The sequence below is a fragment of the Sceloporus occidentalis genome, unplaced genomic scaffold (genome assembly GCF_023333645.1).
Source record: "Sceloporus occidentalis isolate IW3139 unplaced genomic scaffold, rSceOcc1.0.p SCAF_4, whole genome shotgun sequence".
Lineage (NCBI taxonomy): Eukaryota > Metazoa > Chordata > Lepidosauria > Squamata > Phrynosomatidae > Sceloporus > Sceloporus occidentalis.
In genome coordinates, this window is record NW_028316984.1 from 84844745 (window position 1) to 84869575 (window position 24831).

Consider the following 24831-nt stretch of genomic DNA (forward strand, 5'->3'; position numbering starts at 1 on the left):
TGGACAGACAGACAGAGAGATGGACAAGCCCAGCCCCTGCCAAGTGTTCACAGGAGCCTGAGAGAACATGCTTCCTACTTGGAGACAAGGGCGTAGGCAGCAGCACAGATCGGAGGGCAAGGCACCAGGCGCAGTGCAATGTGCCCCAACGCCTCTGGGAAGTGCAGACGGGTGACTGAGTCCAAGGTGGCAGTGAGGGTGTGCACATCAGCCTGTTTGGAGCCTGGCTCTCCCACACCTTGGTCTAGGATGTTGCCACTGTGGAGGATCAGGAAAAGCGCATGGATGCGGCAAGTCCCTGAGAGGCCTTCTGGGCCACCCTATGGAAAACAGACATGGGGAAAAGTGAAAATTGTAACTGCAGTTGACTGAGGGTGTTGAAATTATCCAAGTTGGATGAGGAGATGGTAACCTCAGACCCTGAGGCCAAATTTGGCCTTCTGGAATCACCCAGATGGCCATACCTCCTTCTCCATGATACCATCATTTGGTGGTTTCCCAGCTTTTGTACAGTCCTCCCAACCCTCCATTCTAAAAGTTTGCAATGCCTCTCTTAAGGTGAAGTTGAAGGCTTTCATGGCCAACATCCATAGTTTTTTGTGGGTTTTCAGGGCTATGTGGCCATGTTCTAGAAGAGTTTCTTCCTGACGTTTTGCCAGCATCTTCTCTGAAGATACCAGCCACAGATGCTGGCAAGACATCAGGAATAAACTTTTCTAGAACATGGCCACATAGCCTGAAAAACCTCTCTTAAGGCTTTTGTACTAGCTTTCTGTTAAAATATGCTGGTATTTTTGATCCCACCTGTTTGGCTTTGGTCTGGCCCACCACTGAAAAGCATCCCCTGAATACTCCTGTGAAACTGAATTTGGCTCTTAAAGAGGTTCCCCATCTTTGACCTAAGCCATGATGGAGGATTGAATCTGGTATTATGTGATGCAGACAGGTTCCTGGGGCTCATTCACGTGGCAGAATTATGGCACCATGATTCTACTTTAACTGCCATGGTTCTATCCTATGGAATCCTGGGATTTGCAGCTTAGAAAGGGGCACTTAGGATCCTCTACCAAGGAGATCCTTACTCCTCCCAACCAAACTATCAACAGGATGTCACAGGAAAGAACCATGGTGGTTAAAGTGGAATAAAAGAACTGTAAGTGTGAATGAGCCTCTGGACACATACCTGTTAACAACAGTTAAGGAACAGCAAGTCCACAGCTGTGGCTTGGTTTGAAAGGTCCTAAAGTGGGATGGCAACATGGTTTGCTCACCTCTGATGGGCCAGGTGCAGTGACCTCATCACCATCTGGCTTGACTGCCTCAGCAGTATCAACTGGAAAGACAAGAATGTTTAAATGGGTAGAAGGGAAAGCAATGGCAGGATCTAAGGATACCAATCACAGATAGGGATGCAAAGATTAAAAAATGGCCATTGTACTTCAAAGGCAAAGACAAACTGAGATCTTTCACCAGAACTCCAGCAAAGAAACTCTCAACGTTGGACCCTCAGATGTTGGTGAATTTCAAATCCTAGAAACTAACATCACCAATGGTGAGGGATTCTGGGAGTTGTAGTCCAGCAACCTTTGATGACTCAAGGTTGGGAACCAGTAGTATAGGCAGTTGTGTGGCTATGTTTATGCTGTAAAAATGATATATAACATCTAATATATTGCCCAGAATCATGTGTTTTTAGTTTTTATTTTAAAAGAAAGTTTCTGAGCCACATAGCAGGAGATAAAACCCTAAAAAAGTAAGCTGTTTTTGAAAAAAAAAAACTTTTAAGGAAGAAAACAAACAAGATCTTAATATGGGTGCCAGTGGTTAGTAGAAAGGAAGAAGGTGGTGAGAGACTTTAGGCACACTCAGTTCACATCTTCCTATCCTTTAATATTAGTGTGTCTTCCAGATGTTGCTAGAATCCAGCTCCCAGCTGGCTCCCAACCAGCTCCAACACATTCTTCACCATTGGCTATGCTGGCTGGGACTTTGAATCCAACCACATCTTCCAACAATTTTATGCCCTCGGAAAAAAAGAAATATTTTCAGTTTCTAAAAAAATGACTGCATCCCCTTTTAAAAATCTACCATGAGCCCCAAATATTTCAAATATACTGTATAAATAAGCAGTGTGAAGTGAGCACACACATATAAACTAAACATAATCATAACTATCCACACAAAGTGTCTACATAAAATTTAGCCCATTTTACAACATATCCCATTTATAGAATTAGCAGACATGTGGCAACTGAATTTGGTATCTCTCATGGCTTATTTTCAGAAGCATTAGCCAACACAATGGGGTGTAGCACTAGCAATAGCAATAGCATTTACATTTCTATACCACTTATCAGTGGACTCAGCACTCTCTAGACGGTACAATTTGTAAGCCAATTGCCCCCAACAAGCTGGCTACTCATTTTATGGACCTATGAAAGGATGGAAGGTTGATTCAACCATGGAGCCCTGGGATTGAACCTTGTGGCTGAAGTACCAGCATTTAATCACTGCGCCACCAGGAATGGAGCATGGATGTATACACAACCATTTTCATTCTATTCTGCATGAAAGATGTGAACTGCTTGCTCTCTTACCAAGAACATCATCTGGCTCACTCGGTCTCTCTAGAGTGTCAAGAAAATCATTGGAGTTCCACTTAGTGATTTCTTTGGCAAAAACGTCATCACTGTCAGAGAAATCCTCTAGGGAAGAAAAAGTCATTGAAAAGCTCACACAAGTGTATAAGAACTATGAGGATACTGCCACATTATACCCACTGCAATTTCAACCATAATAGTAAATAAACAGGAGACGAACTTAGGCTGCATCAGCATTGAAGAAATAATGCAGGTTAATATCATTTTAACTGCCATGGCTCAATGCTATGGAATTCTGGAATTTGTAGTTTTGTGAGAGATTTTAACTTCTCTGTCAGAGAACATTGATCCCACAACAAGCTACAAATCCCATGTTTCTACAGGACTGCACCATAACAGTTAAAGCAGTGTCAAACTGCATTATTTCTGCAGTGCAGATTCAGACTTAAAGGATATGAAAGAGAAGTTTTACAAGTCAGGTCAATTATTTATTGTATCTAGCCCAGTACAATCTTCCCTTAAAATAGTTCTTTAGAATAATTCCCTAGTCTTGCTATGCGTGATCTAAGCAAAAAAGGAAAGGGCTCTAAGGTCTTTTGCACCTGTAGATAAGGCTAAAAACTGTCTGGAATTGTGAGCGGGCTCCATCCTAAAGTGCAGATCACAAATGTCCATGCTGGCTGGGTATGATGGGAGAAGTAGTCCCAACACTTCTGAAGAATGTCAGGGTGGGGATGGTTGGAATACAAAATGCTGAGCTAGATGGACTAATGGTCTGATTTACTATAAGGCAGCTTACTGTATTTCTCATGATCCTGGTGCATTAGGCTCACAAAGCCATGTGCTTTACCACTAAGATCTATTTTTGCCACTAAGATCTACTGCTGTACAAAGCTTTAAGACCAGATCCTTATCCACACAAATACATCTCATGAGTCTGGAGAGCTTTTATCTCCAAATAGATACATCTTCCAAACCAGCACATATAATGATTTTTTAAAATCGTTTTAAGTCAGTTCAAGTCCCAATCAGGGAAAAAAGTGGGATAGAAATAACAACAACAATATACTGAGAGCTGGTTCATACAGACTCCTGCAGACTCACTACTGCATGGCTAAAGTTGAAGAAACAGAGCTAAGAAAAGTTTATTTTTAGACCATAACTCTCACAGCCCTCTGTCAACCTAGCTAGGGATTCTGTGGTTTGTGGTCCAAAAAGTAACTTTTCCAAGCTCGGATCACATCCAACAGCTACAAGCCCCTCTTTCAGCTCTGCACCATCTTTAGAAACAGATTATCACACAACATGCTCCTTGCTACATACCATGAGCATCAAAGAATTCCTCCTCAGAGCTGTTCTCTGAATCCCGTGCAATATTTTGCATTCGCCACTCTGATAAACTGTGGGGAGACACTGCAACTGCAGAGACACATCAAGCGCAGAAACAGGATGATGAAAAGTTGATGGTAGGTCAACAAAAAGCAAAAATTATCCCCATATCTAAAAGTAGCCTATCTCACCTCCAGTACCCTCAGTTTGGGAAACAACAACGACAACAACAACAATATAGTTAATAGTAGTACATCCTTATTTACAGAGAATGATCTCAGGGTGACACACATACAATCCATTTAAGCAATTTAAAATTATTTTAAATAGTAGGAATAATTTAAACAGGCTGAAAGCAAACCATTGGCCAACATTTTAAAATGGTTGAAGACAATTTCAAAACCATGCATATGTACAGAATTTTTTAGATGAAAACCCATGTTTTTATTTGGCAGCCTGGTCTCTAAAGCGAAGATATTCCTTAATAAGGGTGCCACAGCAGACAAAGCCCTCCACAGTGTATTTGTCCCAGTGGTGGAACACAAAGTAGGACCCCTCCAACTAACCTCAATTTTCAGGCAGATGTATACAAGAGGAGACATGCCTTTAAATACTGAAGTCCTAAACTATATAGGCCTTTAAATGTCATCACCAGCACCTTGAATTTGGACTGGAAGTGTACTGACACCCAATGTAATTCCTTTAAAACTAGTATTGCGTGGTTCCTATATGGTGCTTTGGTCAGTAGTCTGGCTGCTGCATGGTGCACTAGCTGCAGCTTCTGTGTTGTCTTCAAAGGCAGCCCCATGTAAAGTGTATTGTAGCAGTCAAATCAGGAGATTACCTGTACATAGTCTACTGCAGCTAGGTTATTTGGTGGGGACAACCCAGAATGGCTCCTAGTGCTACTGAACAAAAGGAAATGTGCTGATACTCCATCTATCCCAATTTAAATGGATTTTTATAGAAAAAAAGACAGAAGAAAGGATGGGAGAATATTGGGAGATTACAAATAGACATTGTTGTCTCAACTGCCTATAAAATGGTGTGTTTGAGGTTGGTCGACTGAATAATGAAAGCATTGTCTGGAAGCCCCCACATAAGCTCCCTCTGTAGAGGTAGCAGACAATTTCTTCTCATAGGGTGCACAAAGATAATTATTTTCCATGAAGTGAGAGGAACAACTTCATCATTACTGCAGCTGCAACCTCTGATGTCAGTAGTTTATTGTATGAATATGAAAGGATGCGTCTTGCTGTGAGGAACCTGCTTCGTCTGTTTTCCTAATTTCTAATTGCAACCACTTCCTCTTATGTCTGTCATACAAGAAAAGTTAGTGGTGAAACTGACCAAGACAGATCACAGACAACTGCTACAGCAGTCAGTTTCACAACAGCGTTTCCATGCAGTTTCTTTCTCCTTTTAAAACTCTACATGAATTCAGATGTAGACATGAATCCCTATTGTTTCATGTGGTAATTAAAAGCACAGAAACCTAATTCCTTAATGGTTTCAGGAATTGGGGTGGGAAAGAGGAAACAGAAAAAGTATGCTGGACATTTCTTTCAACCATGGACATTTCTCTCAACCACGTCTCTCTAAAATGTAAATGTGTGTACACCTCAACATATATGCCCGAGTGATTAACATATTTTAGCAAAGCATTCCAAATTGAGAAGTGGCTGGTTTAGAGGTCACTTTTATCCCTTGGCCCCTCTGGGAGCTGCATAGACTTTAAAAAAATAAATAAACAAACTCCCCAAGTTCCAGTTAATCCATTTCTGGTTCTAAGAGATGGGTATTTTTTAAATGTTAAACAGTGCAGGGAGGCCTTCCATCCTATTTAAAAGATAAGTTGTTGCAGATGGATACTTTTAGAGGCAGCAGTTAACCCTCTTGTTTTGGCCAGAAAAAGGTTGGTCTGGGGATTCTGGAAGAGTCAGGAGCCATAAAAACATCCATGTTGGGGAGGGGGTTATACATAGCCCCAATGCTACACTTTGTGCATACCTGGTCAAAGCCAAGTGAGACCAGTCAAATACTTACAAAGGAAGGCAAAATTAATCCACTCGTCCTACTTAATCCAGTTTGAGAAAGGGGACAATCTATCTTGATCTCAACTACAGGTGTCAGTTAGCCCACCTGAGCTCAGAGAAGTTACTTTTTGGATTTCTAATCTCAGAATCCCTCAACCAATACAGTCAGTAATTTTTCTGAGCTTTGAAAACCAATTGTTGTCACTATGACAATTCTGGTGACATATAATAACCCACTGCCCCAGAAGCCTACCTCAAACAGCAACCTTCAGTTATTCTCTTTTTTTATGATGATGTTCTACTCTCCCCAACACCACAACCAGTGCTGCTTGCCTGTTTCCACTGAGTACAATGATTACCTACCACCATGTTGAGAAGAGTAGGATGAGCGAGAGGACGTGGACCACTGCTTGGCAAATGGATCATCTGGAGAAGAATCGGGAGCCCTCAGGCTATCGACTCTATCCTGCTTATCATGGACGCCTAGTTCATCTGGGCGCTCGGGGCTGGGATCAGCAGGGCCTGTATCAGGCTCTATACAGGTAGCCATCTTCTGAGCTAGCATACGGGCTGTCTCTTCTTCCAGCCTCCGGATGTCATCCATGGTGAGATCTATCCACTCGTCCTGCCAACACCAGGCCTGGCGGTGTGCTCGCAGCATCACTTTGCGTAGACCTGCAGGAGGCATTGGGAATCATCATGGCACAGTTATCCCCAGGAACGCCCTACAAGACCTCAGGTCATCCCTCTCATGAAGAGGTATAGCTTCAGGTCTCAATGCATAAAGGAAGACAACGTTAGCTCCAATTCCCTCAAAATGTTTCCTCCAGGGGCTTTCCTACAACTAAGGGAAGCATTAAGGTCCAGTTCAGATTTATAAAGAGAAAACTTGGAACCGGCCATGCCCCCCTCCACCCTTTTTGTTTGAATTTCCCCATGCCTTCTTCTACCTGACTTAAGAGCTTCGAAAAACTACTTTTTGGATCATAACTTTCCATACTGGTCAGATTCCAAGCTGGCCATACTGGCTGGAGGATTCTGGGAGATAGTCCAAAAATACAATTTTTCAAAGTCCAACATTTTTGTTAAACCATCTTCATCCAAGGTTAAGGCATAATTTGGACATACTCCTAAAATCACCCTGAAAGATTAATGCCTTTGTCATCATCAGGCAGATGGGTTTTTGGAATTCTTCTTAGTATCATAGTCCAGTGAAATGCCCAGTAGACTGAAAGGGCCAATTTATATCTGTGACCTGGTGTGATTCTTTTTGCTTTCACTTTGCATTTTGAGGCTGGGGAAAAATATGAAGACTGGGAACAGATGAGTATCTTTCTCTGTGGCTAAACTGCTCATATACTTCTTACAGCTATTGGAGAGGGTGATGGATCACGCTTGCACACTTTGATTTTCTTTGTTTGCTTCTACACTATTTAACCCCTTGGGAATCCAATTTCCACTACCTTTGCCTTGGGGAGTGCCCCCCATCCCAAGGGCTCCCTATGTGTCCAGCAGTGAGGATTTGATTGCCAGATAAGTCTCAGCAAAATTTATCTGGGGGCCCATTTCTACCACTGACTGTGAGAGGATGCTGGGCCCTAACACAGCATGCTTCTCTGCTGTGTACTAGCTGCTGCATTTACCATCAATAAAGTTTAAGTTATAGCAATAACATGTGTCAGTGTCCAGTACTGAGAGAACCCTTGGAGAGGCCTGGAATTACACCCAGTTCTGCTGCAAGAGAATACCAAACCCAAGCAACACAAAAATAAGGTAGAAGGAAGCAAAAGAATCTATGCGTGAGAGGGAAGGCTGAGCAGACACAGCAGTTTAGTTCAGATGTAAGTCTGAACTAAGCCTAATACAAAACACAGTGATATTTTAAGATATGTCTAGGACTAGAAAGGAGGAAGGAATCTAATCTTCTACTGACATACTGAAATTGATTCTTATATGAGGATGGCAAGTCATCCTTTCCACCACTATATCATGCCATCTAATTTCACTGGGAGCAATTGATGCATAGTACAACAGCAAACAAATTAAGCTCCAGATTCTGGTAAACTGATTTCTAGCCTACTAAATACTATTTACTGTCATGAAATGTCAGCCCCACATTAGAAAGTTTCTAGCATGACAGCCTCATATTTAACAAAATATATCAGTTATGATTTCATTCTGAAATTTCTTTTAGATACCAAGGACTTAGTACTCAAATCCAAAAAGCAAAAACAAGAATTAAAAAAAAATCTAGACACAGTTTACCAAAGGATCTTGCCTCCCTCATCATCCTTAAAGTGAGTAGAACAAGCTTGTGCACAGAAATAAACAGATTAAGTCAATAAGCTGTGAGAACTTGGCCCAGTTTTGGGGATGGGAACGGATGTGCAAGTTTAGTTACCAACTTGGGAGATGGCAGCAACAAATTTGCAGAGACTGTGTTTATCCACACTTTTTTAATGGATAGATTCTTCTATTACTGTACTATTTAAATTTGTTACCAATGACTTTCTTTGATAACCTTCAGATGTTGTATAATTTCAATCAGTCCCTACCACCAGCTATGCTGACCGAGGCTCATGAGAGATGGACCACACATTCCACACTCTAGCCCTATAGAATCCACTCACAGAGTTCTGATGAGATTTCAACATTTCTCCTATTTCCACTACTATCCCCTAATGCACAAAACCATGGCTGGGTTTAAGAGGCAAAATGTTCTGCTGCTTGTCCTGCCACTTCTCTGGAGAATGTTTGCCATGCAATTTTAAATGATGAATTTTAAACGTAGATCATTTTAATATGTGTATATGCTATTTGTCCTTTTAAATTGATGTATATTTTAAGTGACGTGTTTTAACTAATGTTGTTTATCTGTTCATTGTTGTTGTTCCCTGCCTTGATCCATGGGGAGAGGTGGGTAAAATAATGATGATAATAATAATAATAATAATAATAATAATAATTGGCCCAGCTTTAATGGTACTGTTGGTGGCATCACTCCTTTCCCAACACTAGTCCCCCTTATGCCTCCCACGGTGCCTCTTTCACTATGTCCAATGGCTTGCCAGTTATGCTCCTCCCAGAGTTCACTATCAAGCAGTATAGAAATGTAAATACTATTGCTATTACTCCCTATCAACACATCTGGGGCTGATATAGCGTTGCCAGATTTTCAAAAGAGCAATAAAGAACTATCAAAATTCATGATATGCAGGGCTGACAACCAGGAAACAGTTTTGAATGTTTCTGCCCTACCTAAATACTTACCTAAAGTACTGATCTACATTAACTTATCCATGTGTTTCTTTGTAAAATTAACACATTGTCCACATTCATAAATTGCATGCTGCACACATTTCTTCCTTTATAAAGGGCTCACACACCAAAACACAGGATTATTTGGCGTCTTGTTTAGTCTCTCTAAAAGGAAAGGCTCTCCAAACCTCAAATAAGAGACATCACTTATAATAAAGGACGGTTGGCAAAACCTGGCTCACAGTTCCTAGAAAACAACAGCATCAAACTCACCCCAAATGTCAAACTGGGAACCAATCAGAACTACTTTTGGCACTCATTTTAGCTTTGCAACTACGGACTGAGACTTACGGTTCAAAACACACTACATAAATAATCCAGTTTGAAGCCACTTCAACTGCCTTGATTCAATGCTAGGGAATTCTGAGAACTGTAATTTCATGACACATTTAGCCTTCTTTGTCAGAGAGCTCTGACACCACAATAAACTACAGTTCCCAGGATTCCCCAGCACTGAGCCAGGGCCATTGGAGCCAGGGCCATCAAACTGGACTATTTCTGCAGTGTGTTTTGGACCTAACTGTGGATGTTTAGCAGAACTGAACTGGAGCAGCAGATGTGCCAGAGATTGTGGAGAAAAGGAGCCCACCATCACATTGTTTCAGAGATCAGTGGAACTGCATCCAAATGTTTGCTACTTTCTTATGGTCTGTGGGCCAAACATACATACTGATGTGTCAGAGGCACCCCTTATCACTAACAGTGGAGTAATAAGGATAGCACGGCTAAAACAACAGGCAAACCAATTATCCCTTTTCAGGTCAGGAAAAATGTCATCCTGAATACTGGAACAGCCCTAGATTGTCCCTTTAACACAAGTTCCCCCAGGATGCTTGAAAACATCAGTGGATCTCTGGGCAGTCATTAAAGCTCATTTCACAGTGAAGTTGCCTTGAGAAAGTATGAACAGAAAGGGCAGTTCAGCAGGGAAGCCACAGAGAGAGAAAACAAATGCTGTGCTTCTGTCACTGCTATTGGAAGGCATACCACGCCTTTTCCTTCCCTGGAATGAGAAGGCAGCCAGAACAAGCCGGTCTCCTTGAGCAAATCCATTTGGCTTGGTGGAGAAGGACTGCATAAGATGAAAACGTGGAAGCAAGCAATCCTCACAGGCTCACCAACATCATGGATGAACTGTTCAATCTTGGACTGCATGCCCCAGTAGCGAAACTCCACCTTACAAAGCTTGTAGGCACACATGAGAGACCCAGCAGCTGCATTCTCCAGCCAGTCATCTCCCAGGGGCCCACGGCCAGTCTTGACTGAACGATAAAGCCGTGGGTCTTCCTCTACCTTATATTCACCCGGTGAGATGGGGTCCCGCACAATGTCAATGGTATCTGCAGGAAATGGAGCAGAGGAGTAAACTACTGGTGCCAACTAGAAACAAAAGGTATATCTACTCAAAAGGATTATATTGCCTTAAAAATCCTTTAACTGTCATGGTTTCCATCCTAAGAAATTGTGAGATTGGTTGTCTGGTGAGATACTTAGAACTTCTGGTTAGCATGTGCTTGGTAGTAAAAGCAATCTTAAGGATTTAGTGTAGTTCATTCACTAAACTGCAAATATCAAGACTCCATGATGGAACCATGACAGTTAATGTGGGATAATACTGCTACAACTCTGTAGTGCAGATACACTTTTGGACATATTATAGAATTCCTTTAGAACCTTAGACTGCCCCTCCCTGCTGAGTCACAGAATTTCATCAGACTCAAAAAAAACCCCACATTTTTTCACCCCTTCTCAATTCATATGTATTCCTCCCTAGTTCTCTTTGCCCAGAAGCCCATATTGCCTCCCTCCACACCAGAATCCTAATACTTGCCTCCAAGAAAAGCAGAACAAAGTCATGGACTAAACAGGTGAGTACAAACTTACATCCAACTTTCCCCTCAAAATCAACAAATATCCCGCATTAGCCTTTCTTACTTTTCCTGCTTAGCTGGTCTGCATGGCAATGCTAACATGTTCTACAACATTCAGTATAATACAGAGTGGGAGAGAAAGCTCCATCTCTGCACACTTACCTAGAATCCTCTGCCTGCGCTCTGCAGCATTCAGGTTGAAGATATTGTTTTGTTTCCCAGCATCTGGTCGGTAATAGGTCTCAATCTCAATAGAGAATTTCTCCACAAAGGGGCAGGTGTATCTGCAGAGGGAAGGGGTGAAAATGACAGCCCTGCCCCACCCAATGTGTGAACCTCAAACCCCACACACTCACCTTGGTACCCGCCTCTTTTCGGCCCTCAGCCTTCCCCTTCCCCTTCTTTACCTGGTGCGTGTGTATGGATAGGCATTCCAGGACTCTTCTTCCACCTGCAGAGCTGCCTTGGGTAGGAGGGCCCGGAACCAGCTGGGGATGTGAGAGCCCACGTGGTAGATCTTGTGTGTATACTGGCCGTTCCCGCCTGGGCCATCGCTGTAGGGCCGGTTGGACAGGATCTCAACCCCACTGCCCTCGCCACTCGACTCCTCACGGCTTTTCTTCTGGGGGAGCAGGAGAGCCAGCTCTGCTCAGCCTGGGCCCCAATCTACATACCCCGCTCACCCTCTTGCACCCCTCAGCCCTGCTCAATTTCTGACCCCGCAACCTGGTCAAAGAGAGGGCTCTATCTTGCCACAGGGACACTCATCAGGCAGCTCTCTGTTTTCCACCTCATTAAATACTGATGTTACCTGGATCATGTAGAGCTGGGCCACCTGGTACTCGGTCAGGCTCATAGGCAGCAGTATGTGATACTCCTTGATCAGCATTTTGGCAACCAGGCCCTGGGGGTTGAGACAGAACAGGGGGTAAGTGCACCTTTAAGCATTCTGGAAGGGAAAGCAGTGGAGCAGCAGAGTCAAGGCATCTGGGGAAGTAGATAAGTCTATGAAAGCTCATGTTGCCGACTTCTTTCTTTCAGTTAGTCTCAAAGGAATTACAAGATCTATGATTCTACAGATTAACATGGCTATATTTTTGAATTCAAGGACTTATAGGGTACAAGTGTTGGAACATTTTATTTAGCAGGGGCAATAGTGTCAACTGCTTTCCACCAGCACCATTGCTCCACCTTCCCTGTTTCCTCTGAGGCACAATCCTCATACTAGCTGGTGTTGGACTAGATTTTCCCAAGAGTAATATATTGTTGTGCATTATCCTGTTGCAATGTAAGGCAGCTTAATTATAAATGGGAAGTTAAGGCATTGATAGCCTTGGCTGAAGAGCGGGGTATAAATAAATATTATTATTAGATTCGTAGGGAATATATCTCCCTGGAGATAGGACACTCTTGGAAAATCTTGAGTTGGTGGTCTTGTGCTGTGCAGGAATAAACTGTGCCCCTCGCCTTTCCCTTTTTCGTTTAGTTTTGGATCTCTTCAGTCAAAGCCTTGTGCTACTGCCTTGTGCCAACTCGTTATTCTGATGACCATCACCAGATCCTAATAAATTGGGTATTGTGCTACGTACTAGTAACTGTTGTGTATGTGTATGTGTATGCACTACAGAATATACAGAGATACACAAACAGACATGTATATACACAGACAGATCCAATCCGTGCTGCCTTCATTTCTGGATTCTCCTGGGGGGAGTGCTGCTAGGGGGGGCTGCCATAATAATCACCTGCATTTCCAAAGGTACCACTATACCACTTGGAAAGAGGTCTATGTGAATGGGTATCATGCACCTAGAAATATATACAAAGACTGGTATGGAATTAAGGCACTCAAAGACAGCTGCCATTTGGACAGTAGCCCCTACCATAACTTCCAACAGGAGGATCTCGCTTCCTCTGCAGGGAACATTTTGGACCATGTGTTTGTGGCAATCATTGGTTTTTAACACCTCCAGCAGAGTGCCACCATCACCCAGGCTGTTTTTTTTTTTTTTTTTTGGAGGGGTGTGTGCTTTTTCCACACAGGTCATCCTAGAGAAGACACACAAGTTGAAAAGAATTGCTAAATACATCTGGGGGATAGAGGGCTCTCTGGAGAAAGGTGGCACCTGAAACCATGCCTGTACTTTTTCAAGCAAAAGAAGAGAAGCTGGGAGGAAATCCACATTTGACCTTCTTTCAAAACACAACCCACTGGGTATGTTTCCATAGCAACTGTGGGCTAATATGAGGCTAGGGAGTTTCAACATATTGCAAGGGAAATGCGCTGGGGAGCAAGAGAACAGCAGCACTATTTTGGCACCCTTGCTCTGCTCCTTGGCCCTCTTGCCTGCCTAGGCAACAGGCAGATCCCTCAGCACTGGTGCCTGCGTCCCTTGCACTTGTAATTACCCCCTCGTGGTCAAGCTGCTATTGCTGAAAGCTTGTTCCTCTCTGAGGACAATTTCACCTTCTCCCATGCAGAAAAGAGAGGGAACCTGTGGCCCTCAGGCAGAAATGGGAGGGGGCAACTTTGCCCAGCATAGTGGCACAGTAATGAAGACAGCAACTCAATGTCTATCTATCGTGCAGTTGTACATAGCACAGGAATCTTGACAAAAAAAGCCAAACTAACCCAAACATTTGCAACCTCAGTCATGAGCTATTCTCATGTATGCATCTCTCTTCCTTGTGCACACAACAGCAATAGCATTTAGCAAGAGCATTTTACATTTCTATACCACTTAATAGTGAACTCAGCACTGTCTAAGCAGTTTACAATCTGTAAGCCAATTGTTCTGCTCTGAGACATGATGCTTGCACTCTGCATCAGCACTCAGATTAATAGAAGCAGGGGGTGGGAAATGTGTGGTCCTCCAGATGATGCTGGACAGTAACATCAGGAGATCCAGCCAATATAGCCAATGGTTAGGTATGGTAAGACTGCCAAAACCTGCTGGAGAGCTATACCTCCCCTGTTCCCAGAATCTAGAAAGTTACATGTTCTCCATCCTTGGAACTAAAGCATTTGTTAGTACATCTCAAATATTCAAAGAACTTCACATATGTTGCCTCAGTAAACCATTCAAAAGCTTTGCAAGGTCAGCCACATTATTATCCTCATACATAGAAAACTGGGGTTGCATATGACTCAACACTTAAACTTTCAGAAAACAACCTCCACATTCTATCAATCCTCAAAAAACCCTTGCACTCTACAGTCCCCCTGGAAAAAGCATCACTAGAAGAAACCAACAATTTCGAACATCCAAAATAATACAACGAAGGCAACAAAGCAAGCCAGCAAGATGTACCATAATCAGAAAGAAAGAAAAATGTACAAAAAGGGACAAATTTAGGGGGGGGGGATGCCCAGGTAGCTCTTTTAGGTAAGTTGTGGATGGTGCTTTCTACCTAGGGAAGTGACATTCTGATTCCTTGAGATCACAACCCAATCAATATTTGGAGAAACCTCTTCTCAAGCTCAAATATATCAACCAGTTGAAGATTCCAAGTTTGAAAACAAAATCTTTCTTCTGAAGCATCACAGGGAAAAAAACACATGTGCATGCAATATTTTCATCTCCAGCTGTGGAGAGATAGAAAATAAATGGGGGGAGGGAATTGTGCCTGAGCCACAAGATAAACGATCGTATGCATTAGTCTTAATAAACCAACTCATGTTTAAATATGAATGAAACCCACTTGCTCCCATGAATGCACAAGGGAGACTATTTCAGAATTTCACTCCCTTATAAAGCCATGTCCAGCAGCAATAGCTTCATGTCCAAACATTCCCATGTCTCAGGCAGCAATGTATTTAACATGCACCATGTTGTCTGCAGCAAACCTTCTTCCTCTAGCCTTCACTACCCAAATTCCTATTTAAAAACATACACACACATGCCCTTGTTGGAAACACACGCTCATTTATCTAGATCAAAAAACTGCCAACATTTAATCAGGCAGCAGCAAGATGGGAGAAAGAACAGAATGGTATACATTTAAGATTCAGTCCTAACTACATTTATTTAGTAAAGACATGGACAGAATTGGGCTGGACAATTGCAAACCTTCCTACGAGAAATGGAAATATTCATGAGTTACACACAGTGAGGAATGATGTTTGTACAGCCCAATCGTCAACAGTTTACCCATCACTCAAGATGCAGTGTACGCTTGTTTCTTGGCTGTGTTTATCCCCAAATTCCATATTTGACGTTGAAAAGAAGAGGCAGAGTTAAGGCCCACAAAGCATGCTGGTTTCAATAAACAACACTGAGCTTAGACCTGCTAATGCATGCACCGCAAGCCTGGCTTGAAGAGGTTGGCCCTGACAGGAAGCATTGCTCTATTTCCCCCCTTCCTCTTGTACTTTTCCGCAGTAAAAGAGCAGAAGGAGCCAGTAGGTGTAGTTTATTCTACCACTACTACATCTCCACATCTGGAAAAGCTTCAGCTGTTGAATGTATTGGGTGTTGTTATACTGCCATTAAAGACGCAGGAGTTCAGTCAAGGGATGGGGGGGAAGAAAGATGGCAACCCCAAATGACACAAATATACACCCAGTGTGGGAGGTTCACTTCAGGCCAGGCTTCAAGGTGACAAACTCTGACTGACACAAACCTGCCACAAAGCATGAAGAAGAGACACACACAGAAGAGAGAACCAGTCTCTCTCTGAGGGTTCGGAGTGCTGCCACATGCCTTCCTTCCTTCAAGTGAGGAGGCTCTTTGATCCCACCTGGCAGCACAGAAACCCTACTGAAGGAAGAGTGATGGCACCTGGGGACGAAGGCGTTGGTGGGTGGCACCAAGAAGGACCAACATGGGCTCCAGAAGAGACAACTAGCTGAAAGGTGTGAAGGCGGGAGAGGCGTGCTGGCCCATATGGTTTCATTTTTAAGGACCCCTCCCCAAGAGCCAGGGTGGTTTGTGTGTTGGACTGTCACTCTTGAAACCAGGGTTTAATTCCCAGCTCGGCCATGAAACCCACTGGGCAAGTCACACTCTCTCAGCTTCAGGGGAAGGCCATGGCAAAGCCCATCTGAACAAACCTTGCCAAGAAAACACCAGGATAGGGTCATTATAAGTTGGAAACAACTTGACAGCACACAACACAACCCCATCCTCTCTTTGCTTATGTCCCCATTGCCCCCCTTTTGCAGAGACCCCTCCCCACTACCAGAGGTCCTCACCATTGCAAAGGAGGACAAGACACCAGGACCTCCCAGAAAAAGGGAGGACATGGCCAAATAAAAGCCAAAAACTGTTCAGTATAAATGTGAATGCATGCTCCTACATCCTGCTCAGAATGGAGGGCTATTTTGTAGTCCTCCTGGATAGAAGCTGGGAATGTAGGACAAGTCCTGGAAAAGGAGGGCCTCTGGTCACCCTGACTATATAGCTTCCTATATAATGTAAGACATGACTAAAGCACTCATAATATAAATGTGCTTCTTAGTTCTGCTCCAAATGAAGGACCATCTGGGAATTCCTCCTGGACAGAAGGTAGGACATGCAAGAAGAATGTAAGATATTCCAAAATATAAAGCTAAAAACACCCATAACATGAATGTGAATGCATGCTTCTTAGTTTTGCTCAGGAAGGTGGAAATGGAGGACATTTCCTGGAAAAGGAGGACGTCCAGTCACCTATATAATGTATGAGATTCCAAAATGAAAGCTCAAAACAATATAAATGCGAATGCATGCTTCTTCTTAGTCCTGCTCTGAATGGAGGACCATTCGGTGGGAATGTAGGCCATTCAAGAAAAATAGAGGATATGACAGAACAAAACCTGAAAACACTCATCTAAACCTAAATGCATGCTTCTTAGTCCTACGCCAAATAGAGGACATTATGGAGTCCCTCATGGGCAGAAGGAGGGAATGGAGGACAGGTCCTGGAAAGGGAGGGCTTCTGGTCACCCTGACTGTATAGCCACCTATATAATGTAGGACATTCCAAGATAAAAGCTCAGAACATGCATAACATATATCTAAATGCCTGCTTCTTAGACTTGTTCCAAATGGAGGACCATCTGGGAATCCTCCTGGACAGAAGGTGGGAATGGAGGGCAGGCCCTGGAAAAGGAGAATGTAGGACATTCAAGAAAGATGTGGGGCATTCGAGAAAAACATAGGATATGACCAAACAAAACCTAGAAACACTTGTCTAAATTCAAATGCATGGTTCTTTGTCCTGTTCCAAATGGAGGGCCTTAAGGAATTCCTCCTGGGCAGAAGGATGAAATGGAGGACATTGCAGATTAAAAGCTAGAAACACTGCTAACATAAATGTCAATGCATTCTTAACATCTAAATCTAAATGCATGCTTTTTTGTCCAGCTCCGAATGGAGGGCCATTGTGGGATGCCTCCTGGACAGAAGGAAGAAATGGAGGGCATTGAAAATTAAAAGCTAGAAACACTGCTAACATAAATGTCAATGCTCCAAATGGAGGACATTAAGGAATTCCTCCTGGGCAGAAAGATGACACGGAAGACACTGAAGACTAAAATCTGGAAACACTCCTAAGCTCTAAAGCTGAATGCCCGCGTCTTCCTTCTGCTGCCAGAGCGAGGTCCTCCTGGGCAGAAGAAGGTGGGGATGGAGGACCCTGGAGAAGAGGGAAATCTAGAAAGGTTCATAACATCTACATCTCAAGGCATGCTTCTTCGTCCTGCTCCCAATGGAGGAGGTTATGGGCTTCCTCCTGGGCAGAAGAAGGCTGGCATCTCAATGGGAATACTGTATGCGTGCTTCTTCCTTCTGCTCCTCAGGGAGGGCCCTTGTGGGCAGAAGGAGGGGGCACTGGGATGGGGTGCGAGGGCATGCCCTGCTGGGCAAGAAGCAGCAGCAGCAGGAGGAGGAGGCGGCGGTGGGGGGGTGGCTGTCCCCTTCTTGCCCCCCGCCCTCCTCCCCATGCCCCCTCCCTCCCTCCTGGGGCCCAGAGACCTGGATGGCTGGCTGGCAGGGATGCCGTCGGTGGGAGCGGCGGTATGCTGATCGCGGAGGAAGGCAGGCTCGGCGGGGGCCAGAGGAGGGCTGCCCGGCCTGGCTAGGCGCTCCTCCTCCTCCCCCAGCGCCCTCCTCCTCCTCCTCCTCCTCCTCCTGCTCCTGCTCCTGCTCCTGGGCTGCTGCCTGGGGCTGCTGCTGTCCGGGGCTGCGGGGGCCGGAGGGGCTCCCCCGGATGGTCCAGCGCTGGAGGAGGAGCAGGAGGAAGCGGCGGCAGGGGCATGGTCTGGGGGTCAGGCTGGCCCTGGAGGGGCCTCCTCCGGTCAAGGGAGGGAGGGAGGGAGGGAGGGAGGGAGGGATCGCGTCACGGAGAAGAAGAAGGAGAGCCCAAGCCCCGCCACAAGAGAGAGAGGGAAGGAAGGAAGGAAGGAAGGAAGGAAGGAAGGAAGGAAGGAAGGAGCGCCCCGGGCCCCACCGCCTGCCCTTTGCCCAGGGCCTACAGCTCAGGCTCCCCAAATCAACCCATCACTCAAAGGACGTACAAAGACAAAGGACAGCACTTGCCCATAGGGAAACCATACTTGCCCATAGGGCATCATTGGAGAATACTGGTCCATAGGGGTATACTTGCCCATAGAGAAACTATACTTGTCCATAGAGACCCATTGGGTTTTCATTGGGGAATCATTGGGCAAGTGTTCCCCAATGATTCCCTATGGGCCACTATTCCTCAATGATTCCCTATGGGCAAGTATTCCACAATGGTTCTCTATGAACAAGTATTCCCCGAAGATTCCATATGGGCAAGTGTGGTTTCTCTATGGGCAAGTACTGTCATTTGTTTTAGAATTCAAAGATATAGCTGTGTTAGTCTGTAGAACCAGTACTGTATGTAGAGAAATCTTGTAGCACCTTTGAGATTCACTGAAAGAAAGAAATGGGCAGCATGGGCTTTTGTAGACTTCAGTCTACTTCCTCAAGCATCTGAGGATGCATTCCGAATGCATCTGAGGAAGTAGACTGGAGTCTACAAAAGCTCCTGTTGCCCATTTCTCCCCCCCCCCCCAATTTAGTCTCAAAGGTGCTACAAGGTCTCTCTGCGCACTGTCATTTGTTTTAGTACGTCCCAATAAATAAATAGAATAGAATAGAATAGAATAATGTCCTCCATTTGGAGCAGGGCTAACAACTCCCAAATGGAGGAGGCATTCATTCCCAAATGGTCTTCCATTTGCAGCAGGGCATCCAAGCAGCATGGATTTACATTGATCCGAACTGTTTCAAAGCTTTTTATTTAGGTGCATCCTACATTTTCTTTTTCCTGGAAGGTCCTCCATTTGCAGCCTGAGTAAGAAGCCCAGTTGTACATTTCGAGAGGTGTTTGGAGCTTTCATTTTACACTGGCCTACATATTTCTTGGATGGATGCCCTACATTTTGCAGTGCCTTTGGCCACCCTGTATATGTAATACAGCTGTGAATAAATCGTATGAAATGAATGTACTGTATATAGTCACGGATTCTTTACCCACGGATTCTAGTATCCACAGGTTGGAAACATCCTATATATATACTAGCAAACCTTGATTTTACCATTTAATAAAGGGTCCTCCATTTGGAGCAGAAGTAAGAAGCACAGGTTGACATTTATGTTAGGAGTGTTTCTAGCTTTTAATCTCCAGTGCCCCCCATTTTCGTCCCTCTGTCCAGGAGGAATTTCCCAATGGCCCTCCATTTGGAGCAAGACGAAGAAGCATGCGTTTAGATTTATGTTGTTGATGTTTCTAACTTTTAATCTTGAGTGCCCTTCATTTAATAGGAGGGTCACCATTTTACTCTGCCATCCACAGATTTTGGTGTCCTGGATCCAAAGCCCAGCAGACACTAAAGATCCACTGTATTTACATTAGCGTTTTGAGCGTTTGTGTGTGGTCCTGTCCTCCCTGTCCCTGGAAGGTCCTCCATTTTGTGGTGCCTTGTCTTCCTTTGCAGTGGCGAGGGCACAACTGGTGGCCCTGACTATTCGCCTTCCTCCCATCTCCCCCCCAAAAGGCAGAGGAGGATTCGCTTTGGGCAGGAGAGAATTCAAGGGGATCCTGGGATTTCACTGTGCATCCGTCTGTAGCTGGGAAGGAGGAGGGCAAGGGGCGCCTTTTCCTCCCGGTGCGGATTCGCCATTGCTCCCATATTTGCTCCCAGCACCTTGCTCTGCTTTTTGAGATCAGGATTAGGTTTCCATAGGAACTACGAGAGCCGCAGCTTGCAAGGCTGAGCTCCTTTGGCTCGCCCCCCTCCTCCTCCTCCTCCTCCTCCTTTTGTGACATCACAATCCATTGCCCGGGAAACGTCAGTGACGTCAGGTGCCCGTGACGTCAGCAGACTCCAAAGGGAGCCTCAAGCGAAGGAACCCTCGAGAACAAATGTCTGCGTCAGCTCTTTCCCTACGACGTTGTTTTTTAAAATGCATTTAAACAAAATACAAACATGAGGGGAATCCTTGGGCACTAGATGGCAGATGGAGCAAAAGCATGGCTTTTGCAGATGAGGATGATCATTCCTGGCTGCTTCAGCACCTCTTTCATTGCTCCTCTTTCATGGCCTGCTTAGCAGCACAGCATCCTGGTCCCACTGGCTGCACCAAATGGCCCTTCTGGAAAGAAACAAAGCTATCCCACTTGTGTATATAAAGCTTTGGGATTTTTAAACCCCCCTCAAATGGTAGGTTAAAGCAAACTTCCACCACCATTTTCCCAACCTCCGCCTTCTAGATGGGCTCAACTTGAAGTCCTGCCATCCTTCATCTTGGAGGGAAGGCTCCTCTTCATCCTGGAGAGAAGTGACTAGTGGGGTGCCACAGGGCTCTGTCCTTGGCCCAGTGCTATTCTACATCTTTATCAACAACTTGGATGAAAGAATATTATTATTATTATTATTAACCTTTATTTATGAAGCGCTGTAAATTTACACAGCGCTGTACATGCAATCTTTTTAGTTAGACGGTTCCCTGCCCTCGGGCTTACAATCTAAAAAGACATGACACAGAAGGAGAAGGGAGTGGTGGAGGGAAAGGGTAAGAGGTCCAGCAGTTCCTCTCTACCTCCGAGGCCTGGACCAAGGCAGATGGACTGGAGGGAGGGCTTGGCTTCAAAATGGAAGGTTAATCTTCATCCAGGGAAAATACATACTCTCAAGTAGGATAATACATATACAATACATAGCAATACAGGAAATGGTTCGATAAACAGGCAACAAAAGAACATCAGATAGTAAGCGACAATTATGCAATGCCTGGGAAGGCTTCTCTGAACAGGATGGTTTTCAACTCCGTTTTGAAGCTAGTTAAAGAAGTGATGGCTCTTGCTTGTGGGGGAAGAAGGTTCCAGGAGTGAGGGGCAGCAAGTGAAAGGGGGCGAATCTGGGATGGGGCAGAGGAAATCCTGTGCTGGGACAGGAACCCTTGACTACCAGAACGGAGGGCCCTGGTGGGAAGGTGAGGAGAAAGAAGGTCTGATAAGTAAGGAGGGGCCAGTCCATGGAGGGCTTTAAATGTCGACAGAAGGAGCTTATACTGAATGCAGAAAGAGAGGGGGAGCCAGTGAAGGGATGCCAACACAGGAGAGATGTGGTCAGAGCGGTGGGCGGATGTGATAATGCGTGCAGCTGAATACTGGACAGAGATTAAAGGACGGAGGTGAGAAAGAGGAAGCCCAGCCAGGAGGACGTTACAGTAATCAAGTCGTGAGATCACTAGGGCATGGACCAGGATCTTGGCAGTAGAGGCGGAGAGATATGGTCGGATTTTGGCAGTATTGTACAAAAAGAATCTACAAGCCTTGGCTGTGGTCTGGATCTGAGGGATACACGACAGAGAAGAGTCAAAGATAAAACCAAGACTGCGGGCTTGCTGGACTGGTTGAATAGAAATGTTGTCCACAGAGACAGAAAAGGAGTGTTGAAGGGTGGGCTTAGGAGGAAAGACAAGAAGCTCCGTCTTGGACATGTTGAGCTTCAAACGCCGATGGCGCATGCACTGCGAGACAGCTGTAAGGCAAGACGAGACTTGCTGTTCAAGCCTTGGAGAAAGGTCAGGGGCAGAAAGATACAGCTGGGTGTCATCGGCATACAGATGGTAGGAAAAACCAAAAGAGCTGATGAGTTTTCCTAAGGACAATGTGTAGAGAGAAAACAGAAGGGGACCCAGAACAGAGCCCTGGGGAACTCCAACAGATAAGGGAACAGGAGAAGAAGTCTGACCACCTGCAACTACTGCAAAAGATCTGCCAGACAAGTAAGATCTAAACCAGTCAAGAACAGAGTCTGAGAACCCAAGGTCAGAGAGTATATCAACTAGAAGACAGTGATCAATGGTGTCAAAGGCTGCAGACAAATCGAGAAGGATGAGAACAGAGTAAAGGCCATTAGCCTTGGCCTGTAAAAGGTCATTCGAGATCTTAGTGAGAGCTGTCTCTGTGGAATGCCTTGGGCGGAAACCAGACTGAAAGGGATCAAGGATGGAGTTGGTTTCAAGAAACTCAAGACAGCGCGAATAAACAACCCGTTCCAAAACCTTAGAAAGAAAGGGGAGAAGAGAAATCGGGCAATAGCCAGACAAAGAGGAGGGGTCAAGAGAAGGTTTTTTCAGAATTGGGGAAATGAGAGCATGTTTGAAGTCCGACGGGAAGGAGCCTGTAGAGAGAGAGAGATTGAAGATATGGAGAAGCGAGGGCAGAAAGGAGGGAGCTATAGAGATTAGAAGACGAGTAGGAATAGGATCAAGAGGACAGGTTGCAGGTTTGGAAGAGTTCAGAAGGCAAGCTTATCGAATTTGCAGATGACACCAAATTAGGAGGAGTAGCTAATACCCCAGAGGACAGGATCAAAATTCAAAATGACTTTAATAGATTAGAAAGCTGGGCCAAAGCTAAAAATATTATTATTATTATTATTATTATTATTATTATGCTTTATTTATATAGCACTTTGAACTTCAGCAGGAAGAAATGTAAGGTACTGCACTTAGGTAGAAAAAATTAAATGCATAGGTATAGGATGGGGGACACTTGGCTTAACAAGACTACATGTAAAAGGGATCTAGGAGTCCTTTGAGCATGAGTCAACAGTGTGATGCTGCAGCTAAAAAGGCCAATGTGATTCTTGGCTGTATCAATGTAAGTGTAGTAGATCAAGGGAAGTAATAGTGCCTAATGTTGGACTGTAACCTCCAGTCACCACAATATAGAGGACATTGCAGCCAAAATGGAGGACATGACCAAATAAAAAGCTAAAAACACCCATAGAAATATGAACCCTTGCTTCTTAGTCATGCTCCAAATGGAAGACATTTTGGAATTCCTCCTGGACAGAAAGATGAAATGGAGGACATGGCCCAGAAAAGGAGGACGAAATCCAGACATCTTGCCCTGATGGTGGAAAATGTGGTCCAAGTATCTAGAGCAAGGAAAGAGAAAGTGGTCTTCCTAATGGTGTTGGACAGTAACTTCCAGCCACCCTAAGCAGCACGGCAAGTGGTCAATAATTCTTTATATTGCAGACCAGCAATATGCCCATCCCTGGCCCTGAGGAAGCTAATTTGGGGAAAGTTCCAACACCGCCTATGCCTATGTGACTCCAGCATTCATTATTGGATAAGAGACAAGAGCATAGTGGAAAACATGTACAGTCATGTTTTTCATTCCGAACTCCACTATTTTTTAAAAAATTTTAAAACACACACACAGCACTCTTTTGCATATTCCTCTTGCTGGGGACTAAAGAAAAAGAATGATTTAATTTCTCCCAATGCCCTTACTGTGGTAACAGTACTCATGTGACACTGGTAATGAGCAGTTCATGTGATAATATTGAATTTACTCCCAGATGACTAGTCAGAGCAGCCTTTCTGGATTCTGTGGTCCCTGGATTTGAGGTTTTATTCCAAAGTAAATGTGAACCTGACTTCTGTTCTAAGGTCACAGAGCAAGGCACTCTCCAGGTATCAAAAGTTGTGAGCAAGGGCAACTATAACAGGGATGTGGAACATTTTTTTCTATCCTATCCAGGGCTGTGTTGTCTCAGGGGCACATGCCAGCACTGTGCTGGAATGAAGCCAGCAGCAGGCAGGGCCACCCTCTTTGCTCTCTCCTTGCCAGGTTAGCTGCCAGGAAACACTTCAGTGTTGACACATATTTTGCAGAGCACTTTTTGAGAGGCTACAGGTTGCCCACTCTTGAACTATAACATTTGAAAAGAAGGTTGTTGTTTTTAAAGTATGGTTTATTTACCATACTTCTGATTCTTCTGAATTTACCTTGTTGCAGCCTGGGATGTTTTGCACTTCCACCATGGTCTTGTTGGTACACGTTAATTTTGCAAAGTAGAATTAACATCCAAAAATCCACAAAACAGCTATATGTTTTTAGGCCAACCAAAATGCACAAAATACATGTTGCAAGTTTTTGAAGCTCAAGCTTCCTCATCAAGCAAAGATGTTAAAAATCATAAAGCAGAAAGAAAGAAAAATCTAACAATGCTAGAGTCACAGCATTTTGTTAAGATATTGTTGTTCTCAGTTAAGATGATATGGAGGAATATTCATATAGGAAGTCCACTTGTCCTGGCAATGTGCTTTCTGTGAGACAGCTGAGTTGTAAAGCCCAGGAAACAAAATTTAAACTCCATTAGCAACACAAAAAGAGGGCCAGTGTAGCATAGTGGTTTGAGTG

The 24831-nt window shown here is 44.3% G+C and overlaps 1 protein-coding gene across 6 annotated transcripts in view; it reads right to left on the reverse strand.

Annotated features, from left to right (window-relative positions):
* Positions 1 to 18350, reverse strand: part of PITPNM1 (phosphatidylinositol transfer protein membrane associated 1) — a 53711-nt gene extending 35361 nt beyond the window's left edge. For 5 of the 6 annotated variants that reach the window (XR_016280902.1, XR_016280904.1, XR_016280903.1 and 2 more), the window contains exons 1-10: positions 18111 to 18178; positions 11966 to 12058; positions 11562 to 11776; positions 11317 to 11438; positions 10402 to 10623; positions 6329 to 6640; positions 3924 to 4019; positions 2598 to 2705; positions 1272 to 1333; positions 79 to 320 (exon numbers count right to left, since the gene is read on the reverse strand). Coding sequence is in view for 3 of the 6 variants with exons in the window: in XM_089520669.1 (XP_089376795.1) it covers positions 79 to 320; positions 1272 to 1333; positions 2598 to 2705; positions 3924 to 4019; positions 6329 to 6640; positions 10402 to 10623; positions 11317 to 11438; positions 11562 to 11776; positions 11966 to 12043 (1457 nt within the window). In the remaining 3 variants the exon portion in view is untranslated. Of the gene's footprint in view, positions 1 to 78; positions 321 to 1271; positions 1334 to 2597; positions 2706 to 3923; positions 4020 to 6328; positions 6641 to 10401; positions 10624 to 11316; positions 11439 to 11561; positions 11777 to 11965; positions 12059 to 18110 lie in introns of all 6 variants that reach the window. The other variant, XM_089520668.1, reaches the window with a different exon arrangement.
* Positions 18351 to 24831: the final 6481 nt, after the last annotated feature.